This window comes from Ylistrum balloti, unplaced genomic scaffold, assembly GCF_031769215.1.
Source record: "Ylistrum balloti isolate Yb309-2 unplaced genomic scaffold, AGI_CSIRO_Ybal_v1 Utg370552, whole genome shotgun sequence".
Classification (NCBI taxonomy): Eukaryota; Metazoa; Mollusca; class Bivalvia; order Pectinida; family Pectinidae; genus Ylistrum; species Ylistrum balloti.
The window spans coordinates 149,938-170,288 of record NW_026782348.1 but is presented as its reverse complement, the minus strand read 5'-3'; the positions used below and the strand labels follow the sequence as shown (position 1 = coordinate 170,288).

The 20,351-nt window shown below is 33.8% G+C and overlaps 1 protein-coding gene across 1 annotated transcript in view; it reads left to right on the top strand.

Moving 5' to 3' along the window:
* Positions 1-2,222: 2,222 nt before the first annotated feature.
* The window catches only part of LOC132556138 (SUN domain-containing protein 1-like), a 33,241-nt gene continuing 15,112 nt past the window's right edge, over positions 2,223-20,351 (top strand). Inside the window, exons 1-5 of the mRNA XM_060220526.1 lie at positions 2,223-2,405; positions 3,967-4,062; positions 8,887-8,919; positions 14,465-14,649; positions 17,750-18,103. Coding sequence (XP_060076509.1) covers positions 2,386-2,405; positions 3,967-4,062; positions 8,887-8,919; positions 14,465-14,649; positions 17,750-18,103 — 688 coding nt within the window. The 5' untranslated portion in view covers positions 2,223-2,385. The remainder of the gene's footprint in view (positions 2,406-3,966; positions 4,063-8,886; positions 8,920-14,464; positions 14,650-17,749; positions 18,104-20,351) is intronic.

The window sequence follows — 20,351 nt, the reverse complement described above, 5'->3', positions numbered from 1 at the left end:
TAATACAGGAATGTAATTAATACCAGAGACGTATATATGTACCGTCATTTTTCATATTGCTTTTCATCAGTTTCTTTGTCAAACTTCATATATAAGAATAATAAAGCTAGGCATGTTAAAATGGGATAAAGAGGAACTATTTTCCCCTAAAAAATGAATAGGGAAAATGTTTTTGCCTTTGCAGGTGTTTAGGTTTAAGATATATGTGTAACAGATAATGTTTGATCTGGATTAAAATACCAAAAGGTATGTGATTGAGATTTGCAGAAAAAGGGGAAAAAAATTATAGTCCTGGACTTGTGTATTAGGTTTTTTCCCGTGTAATTTCTCAGAATTTCTGTAAATCCTTAAACTATCAAGTACGCAAAATCAATTAAACTGTTAATCTTGGACATTTTTTTATTCTTTTATTAAATGGTCAAAACAATCGTTGGTTTGTTATGGCAGCTTCTTTACATAGATCTCATTATTATCCTTGTACCTGTAATAATGTGATAACCATAGAACTATGATGCTAGTTCATCCTTAGAGTGATTATACATAGCTGTATTTGTTTTTTGTTTTATATGGTACCGACCTGTGAGGCAGTCTGATAGTGATAATGATCTCAGAAAATCAGGGAAAGTAGCAGCTCAGAATTGCAGGTCTTCCAGTACTTCCCATGATTTCGTACTTCCCATGGTACATAATTAATGAACAACATAAATTGTTTGGGGCATAGGATCAATGGATAATATTCATTTATACAGTTTGTGCTGTCCTTTAGTCATAGAAAACCCTGTTGCTTATGACCATCCTGTACAGTGTACAACAAGAAAATACCAACATGTCAACACCATCATAATCCAGACTCAAATTCAATAAGACTAGGGCAAAATATGAATGAAAGAAAGATTAACATGGAGACATATGAACAGTTACAAGAATAAGACTTCTTGTTCATTGACATCACTCTCAATTTTGTAAAGTCACATTCTCAAATGAGAACAAGGTAAACAATAACAGAACCAGCAGGCAGATAAACAAGCATCAAACATTTCCAGCTTCATATTGCACAAAGAAATAGAATATTTCACCATGAGATCACTATGGCAACCATAAAACATTCCTATAATCTTCATTAACCTGCATCTATTTAAACCTATTACTAGATGAAGACTGTTTGCAAACAAAAAATAGTGATAATGGGAACATGCTTTTGAATAGTGTGTCAACTTGATATGTAAACACCACAGGTAGGGGATGCAGGAACGTTGTTAACCAGAAAGAAAATTTACATAAGGGAATTAAAAATCATCATGCTTATCATATAACTTAGTGGAAGGCAGTCAATGTTAGTTTCATTTTTGGAAAAGATTGAGATAAGCTGCTGATGTAGAGGATTTCATCCTATGTCTTTGACTCTGCTCACGTGAATTTTTAACAGTTCACTGTGTATACTTATAAACACAGAAGTAACACAGAAATGTCTTCTTAATACTTCAGGCTATTCAGGAGTAGCAGAAATCAATCTTCTAAATCCATGAAAGTCTATAGCTAACCCTTGTAATTATATCTACCTGTTTAACCTATCTACAAGCTTGTTAACAGCCAACATACATGTATGTATGTATGTAGTGTGTAATTTCTCTTACATTTTGATTCATTGAAATCAAGAGAAGGCCCCATTAATATCAATGTATACACTAGTTTTGCCAAAGATTTATACACTATTAGCAGGTGTAACTTTTAATGACATTGTACTCCAGAAGTTGTATTATGATGGGTTTTGAAGACATTTATGTTACTACAATTTTCAGCTGCTTCTAGTAAATAATTATTTTGTTATAATAAAAATCAGATTTAATATAGGAAAATTTGTACATTTAGCTTGACCTCACATACAAATGCATTTTTTCTGAATTTATATCTATTTGAACATCTATGAAAATTACCTAAATTCTTGTGAATTTCTAACAAAACACACAGAAGTGTTGGAAGTAGTCGATACCTGTATGTTCAAATTCCACATGGCAATGTTTACAGTCGTTTTATTAATAACAACCAATCAAAACGCGGCTTACATCGGTGATGGGAGAATATTGATAATGGACCAGACTGGCGTCATCTGTGATTTAGCAAATGAGTTGTCGGTTGTGGCAGCATTTGCGTGCGTGTGTAGCCGCTGATGAGAGAACATGTGTATCGTTGTATAATGTGTTCTAAACAAGGCTAGGAGATATACACAGTGTATTATTAATCTCATTATATACCCAGAAGCGTGTTTTCAACCGTGACAATACTACTGTGCCCTGCAGGAACACCGGTCAGTCCAGATTTAATCCCAAGAACTTTGATGTCTGCTGCCGTTCTGGACATCCGATTTTATCATTACAGTTGGTGAAAATGCGTATATTGGACGCTATGTAAGTTAAATAGTATATTTTGTCCCTGTGCTATATATGACGACATGTAAAACGTAACGGTCCGCGAGCTTTCAGTTTTCAAATGACCACGCCTCCTTTTCACCTGTCATTTCACTGACCCGAAATGCAGTTTGAAAATAAATGAACGGTTGAAAGGTCAAGAAGAACAAATATGTATTCATCTTTAAATGTGTAACATGGTGAAAACTGCACAGGTCTTAGGAGTACTGACCAACTTCAGCAAGCTGATAATAAATTCAATACATGTGTATGTTGGAAGTATGGTGTATATAATAAATCATTATTATTTTTAGGTTACTATATACTTAGAAATGAATAAGTCGTTATATGATTTCCATAAGTACACAAAAAATTAATATCGTTTATCTCCCAGAGGAACTAGTCCTAACCTATCAATCATTTTAATTGTACTCGGTAGAAAAGTTTGTTTTTGTTTTTGTTTTAGTTTTTATTTAAGTCTGTGATAGCATCTTCATGTCTTTCATGTTAATTTATCAGATTGAAGTATTATTTAAGATGGTAATAGTAATGTTGTCTGTGAAATGGAGGTACTCCTGTAAACAATCTAATTGATAAATGTGTACATCTGTTCAATCTAATGCTGTCCAAAATCGCACTAGTTTGAAGTAGGACAATTTTGTTATTCCTATATTTGTAATTAAACCAGTAATTGAGTATGACTGATAGAATGCATACAAGAAACAGCACACTGCAGCATCCAGGAAGTACTTGTCTGGTTAGGAGTTTTGTTGTAAATGTTGTGTTTATATTAGGTTGTAACTATCTTGGAGTATCATGACTCACAATACCTCAAGCTGGTAAATGCTTCTGCTATGTAAAAATGTCCCTGATGGGTGTATTCAAATATACTAAAAGGCACATTGTGAAGTCAGAAAACATGTTGAGTTTGAATTGATCACTAAATTTTGATGCATTGTGGCTGTTTCTGAATCTGTTGTGTGATATGATAAAACCGATAATAGAAATAATCTGAGTGGTAGATTGATATATTAAAAAAATCAGTTCTTCCAGTCTTTAAAAATTCATCATGTCTACTGAATGTATTAACTGATTAAACTGATAATAGAAATGTATTAAATTTGAAGATCTATGTGTGATCAGAATGGTAAATTGATATGTAAGAAACCAGCTCCCCTAGTTTCTAAAACTTGCTGAATGTAAACAGATTAATGAGAGGTATATTTAATCGGTGTTATAGACATAGATCTTTTGAATATCTAAGGCATCTTTGATGAAATTACAAAAAGTACTATGAAATTGATTGTAGAGTAAGAGAAATGTATCAGATGGTGTTTATTTGTAATACTAAATGAATACAAAGTGCCTGGTACAAATGTGTACTTACAAAGATTATTAAGCAGCATGGTTTAATGTATAGACAATATGATAACTTTTACTATAACTGTGCCAAAGTACTCATAATATCATGTCTGTTAATGTAACATTTCACTTAATATCACATTTTATAATTGCAATTGATAGTTATTTGTATGTATTTACCTGGCATTATTTATTTCAGATTAAAGAAGAATGAGACACATAAAAACAAAAATGCCATTCCAGCAGATTTATCAGCAGAACAGAGGGATTTCATGGAGCACACTTACTTTGACAGGTAACTAAAGAAATATACATGTGACTTGTGAATAATGACTTATCAAATGTGACCTATAAAAAGTTATTTTGAAAAGTACTGTGTAAAGGTGACTGTGAAGGACAATTGAAGGGTCCAGACTATTTATTCACAATTTTTTTTATCTTTGTTTCCATTGATAGCAGATGTATGATCAGAATTCTTTGGACTAGTAACTAAGAGAGTGAATGTACAGCTTGTGAATTGGATGTTGACATAGATGGTAGCTTACCAGAGAATCTTTAAAAAGATACATTTTAACCACAGATATATATAAAATATAACACATCTATCTCATAATTAACCAAGTATACTTGTGTCCTCACATAATAAGTCATGTGTTTTCATCTGAATCAACAAGAGACTGATTGATAAAAGCTGACAGCTTGTTTTGCAATTGTTGTAAAATTAATAAAGTCTATAAAAAAGAAAAAAAAAACCAATACCTTGTGGTGTCACTGTCCTGTTATAAGCCTACCCCATAACTTTGATGTAGAGATAATGTGTTGGCCTCATATTTTTACCAATTTCTAGCAATTTTGTACCTTCTTGTTTGTCATTTTGATTCAATGCTTGTTGAAAGAGTTTTTGTCCTTTAGTTATTGTTGTGTAGTTGTCCAGTTCTCTCTCAGTTGTTGGCTTTATAGTAATAAATGTAGTCATGTTTTCAGTAAAGAAGATTGCATGTCACTCTAGAATGTTGCTATATTTTACTCTGGCTGCTTCCCAATGTTTTAACTCTCCTGACCTGAACTTATGGCATACCACAATGTCTATCTTTCTAACAACCATCAGTTTTCCTCTACTAATCACCACTAGTCATCCATGACTGAGCAGATTTTGACCAAATTTGGTCTGAAGTATTTTTAAGTGGAGAGAATGGGAGTGGCAGGGTGCCACTGCAGAGGAAGTAGAGCAAATACTTAAAAATCCTCCATTCTGTACAAAGGAATGTCAGGATTCTGTTCCAGTTTGGTATGAAACATCCATGGGTGAAGGGGAATCAAATTTGTATCAAATAAAATGGTTTGTCTGAGCCCCCTGGGGCCAGAGGGGTGGGGTCAAATAAGGGAGATTAAGCAAATTCTTCTCATTTATAGGAATGACTGAATTCTATACTAGTTTGGTGTGAAGCTTGCTTGAGTGAAGAAGACTATTGTATAAATGGTTTGACTGGCCACTTGGGGGAAGAGGGTGGGGTCCAGTGGGGGAAATAGATATAAGTAAACCTTTACAATCCTTTCCTTTAGTTTGGTTAAAGCAATATCAGCCCATTCAATCTGAAGGTAATCTTTTACAGGAAATTACAAACACTATAAAAGGAATGGTAGAAATAAAAAGAAAATTATACTCTTATACATAATTCAAACCATGATGATTTTAGGGAATTGATAAAATCACTCAAGCATCCAATTTGTAATCATCCAGTTCATTGTCAGAATGTGTTCACTCTACTTTATACTGTTGATACTAGAATATATTTCAGGCCTTAATGCATGAGAAAATGACCAGAACTATTGTGTGTTGGGCTGGCTAGACCAACTTGCTGGCTGGCTGGTGTTAATTGATCAATAAACTGCACTCTGTACCAGGCTAGACAAGTGGAATGTCTGGGAGGTGCTAGGTTAGGAGGAAATTGGAAATAAATGTTGGAGTTTCATTGTTATTACCCATGGGAAATGTATTCTGGGTGATACTATAATGTGGCCCAGATGGGTTGGTACTGACCATGCATATGCAAGTCTCTGTATACATCTTCATTTAACAGCATCCAACATGGATTTTTATGTTTTTTTTTCGTGCAAACATATTTCAAAGTTTCAGGATCTAGTGGCTTCATGAGTATGCACACTGTTTTAATGCTGATAATACACATATATTAGATATTACAAAATGTGAATGGCTGGTCTATAATTATACTTAGTGTTACCTAGATGTCTGTATATAGATATATTGGGTAAAACCGGTATGATTACCTTGTACATTTCATTGATTAGTGTTCATGTGTTCATAGTTACTTGGTTTGAATGTAAAAATCTGTGCAGAAGTTTGAAAGCAAATTTTCAGTGACACATTTTTTGCTGGTATTAGCATGTCAGTAGATTTTCCACAACACAAAAGGATGGCTAGGTGTTTTTGAAGTGTTAGATTACAGATAGGTGTATGTCATGATAGGTACTGGTAATACTACTGTCTATTGTAGAAATGTATGAATGAGCTGTATAGATGGCTGTTTTGTACAGGACAACAGTAGTAGGTAATACCCCTGAAGGAACACAGATTATGATCTGTAAATCTTATATAGTCTCATTATAAGCAATGCTTACAGTACACATATCTCCCTGTAACTACAAGGCTTTCAACACTTTTTTTCAAATGACATGCAAGGATTGGTACCTGGTAGATTTTACTGTGTTTAGTGACCCAGTGTAACCTTATTACCTGAAGGGGTACAATATAAATATATATATATATATAAAGTGCATGCTAGACAATAGGTAGATATATGAAAAATTTCCTGATACATTTGAACAATTTATTTTTCCAGACTGTCTCCTAAAACATCCTATTATTCAGAGTTTTTATTTCCCATAGGCAAAAAAATATAACTACATCTATCCTCAAATTAACAATGTGTTAATTAATCTTGAATGGTGTACATACTGATCACAAACTTACCACATATACAGGTACCTTAAATTGTCACAATAAGGATAAAGAGGAAGATTGAGAAAGTTTGGGTGTGCGAGTCATTTCTTCCAGAAGATAGGTTTTATACAAGTACAAAAAATATAGACAACATCATACTTTTCTGTGCAGTGTACAATATTCGTAGTAAATAAAAAACACTTTTGATAGATCAATGAATTAAGTTGTATCATCAATCTGAATGAAAATTGTCACTGAAATGATGTTATGTTTTTATTAAATCAATAATTTTTACCTTCTACTATTAGGGAATGGAATGGCATACCAAATAACATAAGAAACTCTCCAACTTTGAACTCAAATTATTAAACCTCTACATAACTCTCTCATTATCATCTCTATAATAATCATGTTTCAATAAAGTGTGTATGTGGGCAGGTTGAAACTTATCATTATTTGATGAGAAAAGATAATAGATGTAGTAAAAATTTCAAAAAACACTGTTTGATAATATCATTATATTTGAAAAGATGCAAAGGTAATGAATTAAGTTGTATCATCAATCTGTTAATGGTTTACAATTAGCGGACAGTGTTCATCAGTGTGTTAAGTTAAAAAAAAAATCTCTTTCAATGTGTTTAATGTAAATTGATGTTTTTTTATGTTTTTATTAAATCAATGATTTCAGATGTGTCTTGTCCAGATGCGAATTCCTTGTTTATGTACTAGTACATCATATTTTGACCAGCACTTCAACAATAATCAGAAAGGAAGTTGCAGATTCACTTATAGTATAACAAATATAATTGGATTTCTTACTTGTAAATGAGTAACAATTCAGTGGTATTACCGACAAAAACAAACTAAATGAATCAGTAATTCTTAGCTTATTTATTAATGTGTAAACGCAATAGATTCTGTTCAGTGAAGTGTTTAAAAACATATCGAATTTCATACTGTTTATAGAAAATGATATAAAACAATTACATCTGCTTCAACACAGAACCTTAATACAATAATATTACCTGACTATTGACTATGATCATATAGGTCTACACCATAGAAATATATGTTAAAGATCTGAATGACTTGCCTTGGTAGATACAGTTCACTAGGTAAGTGGTTTAATTTTCAAAGTAGATGAATGATCATAAGAAATAAGTTCTTACCAAAACATTTAAAAGAAAGTACTCACTAGATTTGGTATTTAAGTTGTAAGCTCATGTTTAAATATTTGCTTTACAATAATTGTTCGAAGGAAATCACAGCACTGAACACTATAAGTCAGGGAAGGAAGAGTTATGCCCCTTGGTTTAACCACTTGAGGGATATGAATGAATGGGTTGTTTTGTCATTAGCTGCTCTTGATTTTACATATTAGGTGGGGGATATGGGAGCGTGGGTTGTTTTGTCTTTTGAGAACTGTTTAGGAATAATCAGTAAAACGTTCTTCTGGTTTGTAATATGCATAGGAAAATGGTTAATGTTACTTGTCTGCTTCCTATTTCTTGGTGATGTTGCCTGCATGTCATTTTCAATCTTATATATAAAGGGTGAATAAAAATATTTCACAGTTGAAATTTTGATAAAATTCAAGTCAATTTTTCACTATGATGATGATGTTTATATGATATGCTGTAGGGTTATCCATAGTGACATTATACGCTACAAATCTATATTGGTACATCTAGTTCTGTTACACCTGCACTGCAGTCTCTGTGTTGTATCTGTAATAGCCATGTAATTGTACTATTTATAACAAAAACTTACCTTGTACTATCATGGTTGTATGGCGGTTACATCAGTATACTTCGATGTGTGTCACATGCCAGATTTTATGAGCTAATTGTAGTGTTTGTTTAGATAACAATTGTTTGCCTTCAGGATTTTAAACTGCATTCATCAGCGCGTCATAGATGACTAAAAAATTTACCTTTACAACATCATGGCATTCATATTTTATATTTATCAGTTGCTGAAATAGGATTTATATTTGAATGTGAATATGAACTTTTGTTAAAGAATTTGTAAGGTACGTTATTTTGCTGTGGTATACAAGTAATAATATACACCTATAGTTGTGGTAAATAACATCTGTATTCATATTATGTCTAACAGATTTAGTGAAGGAATAATAATACTCATTTCTGTTTACAGAATGCCCAAGACAGATTATACATACTCCAGAAGGTGGGTACCATATAAAACACATATTCACTTACTAACACTAGTAACTGTACATTTTGATCTGTGTGAAATGATGGATTACATTAAACAAGATAGATAGCTAGATATACAGCAGTAGTAGATAATCTCTACTCCGAAGATAAAACAAGCCTCAAACGTAGCTACATTCAGCTAGATATACAGCAGTAGTAGATAAGCTCTACTCCGAAGATAAAACAAGCCTCAAACGTAGCTACATTCAGCTAGATATACAGCAGTAGTAGATAAGCTCTACTCCGAAGATAAAACAAGCCTCAAACGTAGCTACATTCAGACCACTTTTACTGAAAATGTAAATCGTTTGCATATTGAATTTTCTTCAATTCATGTTGGTATGAATCTATAGTATGAAAATAACACAGATCAGTATGTGTAATGCATACAAATAATGTATATCATACATGTACATATAGTCATGTGCCATAAGTAATTTGCCTTGATTAGTGTCTCAGAGGACAGTAAATTGTGAATTACACAAATTGGGGTATCGTTGGCAAGTTGTTGCTAAGAAACTTGGAGTTTGAGAGGTGAAACATAAACAATGTCATGAAAAGTTACATTGGACTGAAGAGGAGAACTAGAGATATATCAGATTTAGTAATGGGATGACTGTTATTATTAAACCAGACAGAAAAATGAAGTGTTAATGTGTGGAGGAAATCACCTGAAAAGTGGCCAGGTTGCTGTCTGGGGTACCTCTGTCAAGGCCCTAAAAATTTATGAAATTGATAGTAGAGTGGGGACAATAACTTATAATGAACAGTGTATTTTTGGCCATTATTGATGGTAATATGAATTCAGAAAAGTATATCTCAACACTCCATGTTTTTTTTTGGGCCAGATATTGTGAAGTACATGTATTTTGAAAATGAACACTGGTGTGGATGATAAGTGTCTCATTCAAAGGTCCTGTTTAACTGAAGATTGGAAACAAAGTAGTAATATAAACCCATACTTCTGGTCCCTACAAAATCCAGACTTGGAAAAGATTGAAAATGTGTGGCCAACTTTAAAGACAATTGTTAAAAAAAAAGAATGTCTAACATACATGGAATACAGGAATCCAAGAATGAACTGTTACCTACATTCAGAGATTTTATGTGTTTGTCACCAAGATGTTCAGGTGATATAGACTAGATAACTGGTATATTTCATTTGGGCCAGTGAATATATACTTAATAGATATAAGTGATGAGAAATACAAAAGGTGAATGATTGATGAAGTTAGGAGAGGGAAAAGTGTCAAGAAGAAACTCTGTGAGCAAACTTAATTTGAATGTGAAAACAAAAACTTGTTCATACTATAGTAAAGCACACAAATATTCCCTTTACCAGAACAAGAAGGTAGGGTTGAACCTATAGGGGAAGGTGTTTTAATAGTATTAGGTTGAATATGGTATTGTCCTATGGCCTGGAATCTTTTGAAATATCTGCTAAATATTGATATGAATTATCACATGATTAATACAGGATAAAGTCTGTTGTCTTTGTGACTAGTAATTGGGTTTTTCATTCTATTTTATTTTGTATTTATTTTTTTTCAAGTCATTCAGAAATGATTTATTTTCTCTATTCGTTTGAGTTGTCATGAAAATGGCACTATTTTGTGAGGGAAATACTGATATGCTTTCTTCATCTCCATTATTCAGTAATACAAAGTATTACAGTACAATATGTTAAAATCTTGTGTTTAAAGGATTCATTATATTTTAGCTCCTTATACACACAGGTGTAAGTTGACAATTACATACTTATACAAATGTAACTGGATGTCCCATTTCTGAACATATACACAACTGGCTTTCCATCTGCTGCCTCTTCCGTTCCTCAACTACCCAGAATACTTAAAGATAGCATGTACAGGTTCCCATGTCAAACTTCTTTTTTCCCTATCCATTTATTACATACATGTATAAATGTCTGTAACTGTTTTCCTCATCTCCCAATATCTCTCAATTCATAACAGAAGCTTATATGTCTGAAGATATATACATATTTGAATCTAGCTGCATGATTATATATGTTCTGTAATTGGAACTAGCTTTTGCCTTTTGCTCAGCTTGTGATTGCAGTTTGGTGGCAAATATAGCAGTAATTAATATAAAGGAAAGAACTTCACATTAAGATGCCTGTGATTTTTTTCTATTATTTATGATAAATACATGCACGTGTGTATGTTTTTAATTTGTTTATTAAGTTAACTATGAAGGAAGTGGGGGGCGTTTTGTTTTACAAAGTCTTAGATCCTTGGCATGAATTATTCTTTCTCTCAGTTGCTAGGTCTAGCCCCATATTCTAATATCTACTCTAGCAATATAGTACTTCCACATACTAATAATGTTTGCTTTTCTACCATTCCATTAACAGTGCAGACTGGATTTTCTTTTCCATTCATTGCACTGAAAGTACAGACCATACAATCCACGTTCTGTGTTACATATACATATAATATTCACTAATTTGCACATTTTGTTGGGTACAAGTGTCTGTCGATTGCTTTAATTATAACACAATTACAAAAAAATTAACTGGTTCTGTATAAATACAATACTTTGTACACTGTCATTATAAGAAACTTTCCAGATTTTTAGAGATCAGGTAAGGTTGTTCCTGCATGCATCACAGGTCATAATCAGCATATGGAAATAAACATTTTAGTAATCATTTGTTTGTTGGTTCTTTACTGAATATTGCTCCTCACAACTGCACTTGTGAAATTCAATTTTAGGGAGGGATGATTATATTTATATATATTTACCCTGTCAATTTTAGGAACTTGGGATTATGAGGTGATAGAATGAAATTGACATGAGCCATATTCGGTAGGCTATTTGGCTGTCAGATTTTAGAAATATGTCTTATTATAATTCTGAAAACTTCCCTCTACTGTAAAGGTTCCCTCAGTTGTCAGGAATCTGAAGCATGTCTGTATAACCATGTAGAGGTTCCCTCAGTTGTCAGGAATCTGAAGCATGTCTGTATAACCATGTAGAGGTTCCCTCAGTTGTCAGGAATCTGAAGCATGTCTGTATAACCATGTAGAGGTTCCCTCAGTTGTCAGGAATCTAAAGCATGTCTGTATAACCATGTAGAGGTTCCCTCAGTTGTCAGGAATCTGAAGCATGTCTGTATAACCATGTAGAGGTTCCCTCAGTTGTCAGGAATCTAAAGCATGTCTGTATAACCATTTAAAGGTTGCCTCAGTTGTCAGGAATCTGAGAGATGTCTGTATAACCATGAAAGGGTTCTCTCTGTTGTCTGGGATCTCAGTTGTCACTGCTCTGAAGAAAGTCTGTATAACCATTAAAAGCTTTACACAGTTATCATTGGTCTGAAGAAAGTCTGTATAACCATTAAAAGCTTTACACAGTTATCATTGGTCTGAAGAAAGTCTGTATAACCATTAAAAGCTTTACACAGTTATCATTGGTCTGAAGAAAGTCTGTATAACCATTAAAAGCTTTACACAGTTATCATTGGTCTGAAGAAAGTCTGTATAACCATTAAAAGCTTTACACAGTTATCATTGGTCTGAAGAAAGTCTGTATAACCATTAAAAGCTTTACACAGTTATCATTGGTCTGAAGAAAGTCTGTATAACCATTAAAAGCTTTACACAGTTATCATTGGTCTGAAGAAAGTCTGTATAACCATTAAAAGCTTTACACAGTTATCATTGGTCTGAAGAAAGTCTGTATAACCATTAAAAGCTTTACACAGTTATCATTGGTCTGAAGAAAGTCTGTATAACCATTAAAAGCTTTACACAGTTATCATTGGTCTGAAGAAAGTCTGTATAACCATTAAAAGCTTTACACAGTTATCATTGGTCTGAAGAAAGTCTGTATAACCATTAAAAGCTTTACACAGTTATCATTGGTCTGAAGAAAGTCTGTATAACCATTAAAAGCTTTACACAGTTGTCGCTGATCTGAAGAAAGTCTGTATAACCATTAAAAGCTTTACTCAGTTGTCGCTGATCTGAAGAAAGTCTGTATAAACATGAAAAAGTTCCCTTGAGATCTAAAGCAAGAACAAGTACAAGTTTTTGGTCCTAGATTATATATGCCATTTTGTATATAGTATTGTAAACAATACTTGGTTACTGTAGCTTTTCTTTTGTTATTCTACAATGCTCTGCTATTTATAGTTAAAATTACAAAGGGTTTCTTGTATGCAATTATATATATTATATATATATACCGTGTAGGAGATGAATTGTTAGTGTATGTGGAGTTCGCACAGACTATTTGTCTTTGAGAGGAAAGCACTTGATATGGAATTATGATTGTCTACGTTACCCATTGTGCTGTAGATCTGTTTGTGAATGGTGCATGTAGGCCTGTGTTTATTTATTAGTGAAAGCTGCAGTCTTTGTTGTAGTAGTACTATGATAACAAGGCTTTGTTAACCTGTTATAGCCTATAACGAGATTGTTATGTCACCAGGTCTGGAGGCAGTATAACCACAGACTTGTTATAATCAGTGGGGCTTTTCCTGTCACGCTTGGTCATACCTCAGTGAGGACAGCACTTTCTCCCACAAGCATTCTTGTAGCTTTCAGTTATATTTTAAATATAGGCCCAGTACACATCATATTTCATCACTAGACCTCACCACTACTGGTATCTAATTGCCCGACAGCCATGGACTAAATCTGGGATGGGAAAAAACATGTGCTAAACTGTTTGTAAAAACACATCGAAGGAATTAATGTGTATCCACAAGGTTATTGATACCTACTCTTAACCTGGCTTCAGGAATGTGACCTCAACGTTGTACATGTACGTAGTGTATTTACTGTTTTTGAAACTTTTTGGATATAGTAAGAACCTAAAGAAGGCAGCTTGTGTATGTGTTCTGTCTTCATCTGTGAAGAGTTCACTTTCTGTGGATCATTACTAACAGATCATGACCTTGTGTGAGGGCCAGTGGGTGTGTATTGTTTATTTTTCTACCACGAACAGGTGCTATATCTTATGTACAGCCATAAGCTCAGTATGTGGGAATCGACCAGATACTAAAAACAATAGATTCAGGTTTATAAGGGCAGGAACAACTCTGTTATCGTTATATCATAGTCATTAACAAGAAATTAGGTAGTTTTTCATTTGAGCTTGGTGCCAAATTTGAAGTACATTATACTTTGGCAGAACATGTATGGGGTTTAATCTGTGGGATTGTGTTTTCAGTTGATTGGGAATTAAACACTGACAACAAGATCAGGTAATATAACATATACAGTATAGAATCAATGATACTGTAGCATGTAACACCAGTCAATATTCACACAATTATGTCTGTTGTGGACTTCTAAAAATCATCCTCTTTTTGTGTGGTGTTTAAATTTGTATGTCATATAGAGCGAAACATCTGAAGACATGTGTATATATATTAAGCCTGTGAGAATTAGAATTTGATATGTCCAGTCATCCACGACGACAGATATGTGCCATTTACATCAGGCGGTAAAATAGTGAATAACATCCAGGTATGTTGTATGTTTCAGCCCCAGCTATAGCAGGAGGTATCTAAACAAGCCTTATAAAATCCCCAACATGTCGAGACGGCTGGTCAGGTCTGGCACCAGCCTTGTGGAGGACATCAGTGATGTTTACAGTTCTGAGGAGGAAGATGGATACATTTCAACGCCAAGTATGGAAATGTCGGAAACCTATATCACTAGTAGAACAGGTGAGAGTCACATTACTATCAGTGTATAATGAATGAAATTAATCCTCCAAACTAGGGAAATTGTTAGTTTGATTTGTATTAATTGTGGAGGAGGGTTGTTTGTGTAGGTATCAAGTTTCAGTTGTCTCTGAAGGCTTACCTTATTCAACACATATCACATCAGAATCTTAAACTATTCTGCAGAAAGGAGCAGATGTATTAGGAAACTACAAATGGAATTTGTTTGCAATCTTTTGGATCAGGAGAATACATTAGCACATAAATGGTGTTCAGTTACAGAAAGAAAGGGTTGTGTAAATAGACTCTATAAGAATGTCTTGTATCTACATTATATGCACAGTATAGAGATGTGATGTAAAAAGCCATTTTGACTGCAGCTGTTTCCAACATATATATTAGACAGTTGCATTATGGCAAAGTCATGTAAATGAGAATATTAAAGTGTAGAAATTATGTCCTCATTTCCCAACTCCACATTGACATAATCCCTCCTGCACCCATACTGTGTTGTGATAAGGTAGGGCAGCATACTGAAGTGATAGATGTTTGGAATTGGCACTGTACCCCCAACCAACATAGTCCCTCCTGCACCTATACTGTGTTTGGAGTTGGCCCTGTACCCCCACCCAACATAGTCCCTCCTGCACCTATACTGTGTTTGGAGTTGGCCCTGTATCCCACCCAACATGTCCCTCCTGCACCTATACTGTGTTTGGAGTTGGCCCTGTATCCCACCCAACATAGTCCCTCCTGTAACCATGCTGTGTTTGGAGTTGGCCCTGTATCCCACCCAACATAGTCCCTCCTGTAACCATGCTGTGTTTGGAGTTGGCCCTGTATCCCACCCAAGGTAGTCCCTCCTGTAACCATGCTGCGTTTGGAGTTGGCCCTGTACCCCCACCCAACGTAGTCCCTCCTGTAACCATGCTGTGTTTGGAGTTGGCCCTGTATCCCACCCAACATAGTCCCTCCTGTAACCATGCTGTGTTTGGAGTTGGCCCTGTATCCCACCCAACGTAGTCCCTCCTGTAACCATGCTGCGTTTGGAGTTGGCCCTGTACCCCCACCCAACGTAGTCCCTCCTGTAACCATGCTCTGTACTGTGTGGAGGAGTGTAGGACAGCATACTGAAGTAGTAGGTATTGAGACTCAACCTTGTACTCCCACCCAACATGTACGTGGTTGACCATCCATTTTTTGTGGAGTAAATAATATATTAATTTGTGTCAATCATTGAACAGAATTGAATAATCAAGACATTTAAAGGTTATTTCTATGAGGAGAGATTTAAGGTCGAGATGGACTGTTGCTCATGGGGTGGGGGATCTTTTTTTCATTTCAGACGCAAGCAGTATTCCTTTACTAGCTACTTGTGAATACAATGTACATATGCATGTTTACAGATAGTGAATTTTAAGCATGCATTTGTTGGTTTTCATTTTTATTTTCACAAGGAAACAATGGTATCAATTTGTTTAAGGAAGTATATCAATCTCGTATGTCCAGGTTGTACTATATCATCACATTACTAGTAGATATTTCAGGCATTTTGCTGCCCTTACAGTTCACCTCATGGGTTTACAGCACATGTAATCTTGTACATATTTACATATATAAGTGTGAATTTTATTAGATCCATATGTTCTTAAAATGCAGTTAAATTTTGATGATTGACCAAATTTACTTAAACTGATTCTGTTTTTTCTGTGATCAGTGTGTAAGTAGCACTCTATCTAGCTTCTACAAGTAAAGTTTGTGCTGTTGACATTGAAGAGATAACTTTCATGGTATATTAATGAGTCAAATGGCGCCACCCTATCTTTAGCTCATTTACTTGATAAAACCGAACAGACGTGAGGGCACCTGCCATATAAGACCAAGCGATGCATGTTACTAATTCTGTTGATATGAAGTTTGATATGATAGCACAAGTCCTTCAAATAAGGCAGATGATAGGTATACATAAAGTTTGTCAAACTGCTGTGTATGCTTGAAAAATCTTTTTTTTTCTTTTTTCCAGAATTACTGTCTTTATCCAACCATATGCCTATGATTACTAATATAGCCACTAGCATATGTTAAAATTACTGCATGAAAACCAGTGCTATTTCATTGTATCAGAATTATTAAGATGGAAATTTGTTAAAATGTGTAATGAAAGCTAGCTATCTGGTGACTGTCCTGTTACATGTAATACATTACAAGAATGACACCTAAGTGTGATGTAGGTCTCTATATCTACAAATTAAACAATACAGCTATGCGCTCTGTCTTCCAATAAGATGCAATTATTTGGCTTATTGTTGATATGAACAGTACTAATTCCAGTCTTAAGTAGAGGTTTGTATGTTATGTGGCTGTTAAAGCCACTGAATCAAGGTAATACCTAACGTGTATTAAGATTGTCATCACTTTTGAATTTCAATTTGCATAACAGGATTTTAAGGTGTAAAGGTCTGTATGTTATGTGCCCATTAAAGTTAGGAAACTAGGTAAAGCCTACAGGATGTCATTACCTTTATGGTGGAGCTAAGAGAATACAAACGTTAATGGAAAATAACAGATTGTTTAGTAAAAGTGAAGGCTTGTTTTAAACATAGACATTTCACAGAGAAGTTACAGATATAAGATAGTTTTAGTCTTGTTATCGTTTTAATTAACAGATAAATATTTGTAATTTATTGATAGAGGATCCCTGGGTTAAGATTTTCTACTTGGTTTAAAAAAATTTGTAATGCCATAAATTATACATATGAAAAAGGATATATATCTATGAAAATATATTTTTAAAAAAGTACACAAACAATGAAGTCATTGTTAAGCATGAGTGCTTTCAATATTCCTGCTCAGATGCTCAACAATAAATACATTGTTACATTGTAACATGGACAATACATTGTGACGTCATTGATTTAGTGACGTCATAGTATACAAAAGGAGATGAATCTTATACAAGATTATTTAACTCAGGTTTAAAATACTTTTCTTTCTAAAACTGTGTCTGTATACATTTTGTGAAGCGAAATATTTCAGTGTATCTATATATATATGAAAAGATTTTGTTACTGACCATTCTAACAGTTAATTTATTCTTTTTCAGTTATTGAGGATGGTATGGTACTGCGATCTGGTAAAGGTATAAAAAATGCTAAAGAAATATTTGAAGAGCATGAAAGAGCTAGAAAGAGGAAGTCTAAAGGACAAGTCAATAGTGCAGTCAGTTCTAGATCACGTGGACGTTTATCATTAGCATCAGACATGGTAACGAGTACAAACATGTTGGAAAGCCACCAGTCTCAGTCTTCCTTGTCTCAGAAAATGCGAACCAAAGTGCGAAAAACATTAGTGCAAGAATTTGAGGAAACAGAAATAGAAAAAGGAATGAAAGAAGCTGCAAATGAAAAAAGACGCATAAGTCAAAGAGATTCTCTTCATAGTCTTAACCATTTATATGGTAAGTTTTCCTTACATACATCAGCCAGGATTCCACACTTAATACTGAAAAGATGCAGTTTGGATAAAAATGTTATTAATAAATTGATTTATTCAAACTACCCTGTACAGGTTGACAAGTAAATTTGGGCTGTTCTTTGCTAGCACTGACTTAACTGATACATAAGGACCAGTTATCCCTTTGTTAACTAATAGATCCCAACACTGCCAAAATGTAATGGGCATTGTCTTGTATCTGGTTTGGTCACTCAAGGACATTTATAAATAAGCAGCAAATCAGTAGTACTATTTACACTTCTGAATTAAGGATTCATGAAAAATAAAATCTACAGTCCCATAATGTTTTGTGAATTAGAGTTTAATGAATACATTACATTGATATTTTTCTACTATTTAAACCAATTTTTATCAGTTCAAATGGAATAGGTACAATATAGCCATGGAATACGGTATTGACTGTCCAATTAACTGGTCAGATTCTACCGTAGGGCTACACCAGGGTATGGAGGGACACACAGTAAGATGTCAAGATAGCAAATGACAAATACCTTTCTGTCTGCACATAAAACTTGGGGCTTTAAGACATTATTAACTAATTCATTCGCTGAGAATATCGTTTATATTAAAGTTATAATCTGAATCTGAGCAAGTGTTGCTTTCTCCAGCTGCTTCATACAAGCAGCCATTGTTAACATGACCCAAAATATGAGACCTGAAATGGCTTGTTTCATAGTAAGCCTGATAACAGTAAAAATAAATTTAAAGAAACTTACACAAACATGCACAAAATATATATCACATCATTCTTTCAGCACTAATATCAGTTGGTATGTATTACATTTCTAAGATAAAATTGAAATTGGTTTGGTTATAAATCATAATTTATTAAGCAACTTAAACAAAGTTTAAGTATGTGTTTTACATAAAGCTTACAGATGAAATACCATTTCGTGTATAAAGACAATTAGGATTCTATAACAAGTCCAAAATTTATTGTGGTACATAGATAATAAAGCTTTAAAAATTATTCACGTTGAAGAGGGAAACCACTTTCTTCATTTATAAAGATTCCTGAAGGAATAAATATGTCACAATGAGCCTATATAAGAAAAAATAATGAGTGAATGGAGTGTTCATTTAGGTGTCACTGGTCTCCACCTAAAATTTTGACACGTTTTCAATTTTCTCTGTTTGGTCGTCAGATAGTGAACTATTTAGATCACTCTATATCTATGGTCTGTCATCTGTCCAATAATAACAATTTTTGTTATTGATATTTCTTAAGAAAGTTCGGGATGCATATTTCTCAAATTTCGGATGTAGATATTCCTGGATTCCTAGTTGTGCCGGTTTGCTTTTTGGACTGATCAGATATGCAAAATGGCCGACATTCAGCCATCTTTGATCTTATGCTTGGGAAGTATAAGATGGATCTTTGTCAAATTTCATATGTTGCTTCCCCTTTGTCCCTCATTGTGCCTGTATGCTTTCGGGATTGATCAGAAATACTGAATGGTTGACAGGGACCCATTTTGGATTTTGACAATGAAAAATTATTGTTATTTCATTAGAGTTAGGGAATACAGATATTTTTTAGTTTTCATTTGTAGGTGGCCCTTGGTCCCAAGTTGTGCCCTGTTAATTTTGGGGCTGATTAGAGAAACAAAATGTTTTTTTTTGTTTTTGTTGTTTATTGATGTGTAAACTGCATTTTTGAAATAGATTTTTCATCACAACACACAACAATGAAAATTTGACAGAATGCAGTTTACACAAAAGTAAACAACAAGAAAGTATTCCTTATTATAGACTAGTGTATGGACATATCATTTTGTGCAATTAGACAGAATAAACAGTACATTTTCACATCATATTTCATCACTTTCAGATTGATAGTCAGATATATGAAAAAGATAAATATAAAAATGACAAAAATACCAGGTATGATATTTTAGAGGCTGAATAATTTTGTCAAATTATGCCTAACAATAGTTAGGATGTGTTTACATGGTTTCTGATTTTTTGAGATATACAAAATTATGCATGTTATTTCTAGTTCAGTAAGATGAGTAAAGTTCATTCATTAAACGGTGTTAAACTAGGCTTCTTGTGAGTACTTTTTTCCATGGTATTATTTCATTATGTCTTTTCTAGATTCAACTTTCACATAGACAATGTCATATATCTCACACATGTAAAATGCACCTTCATATTTCCAAGTTACACTAGCTGTGTGTGTGTATGTTGTA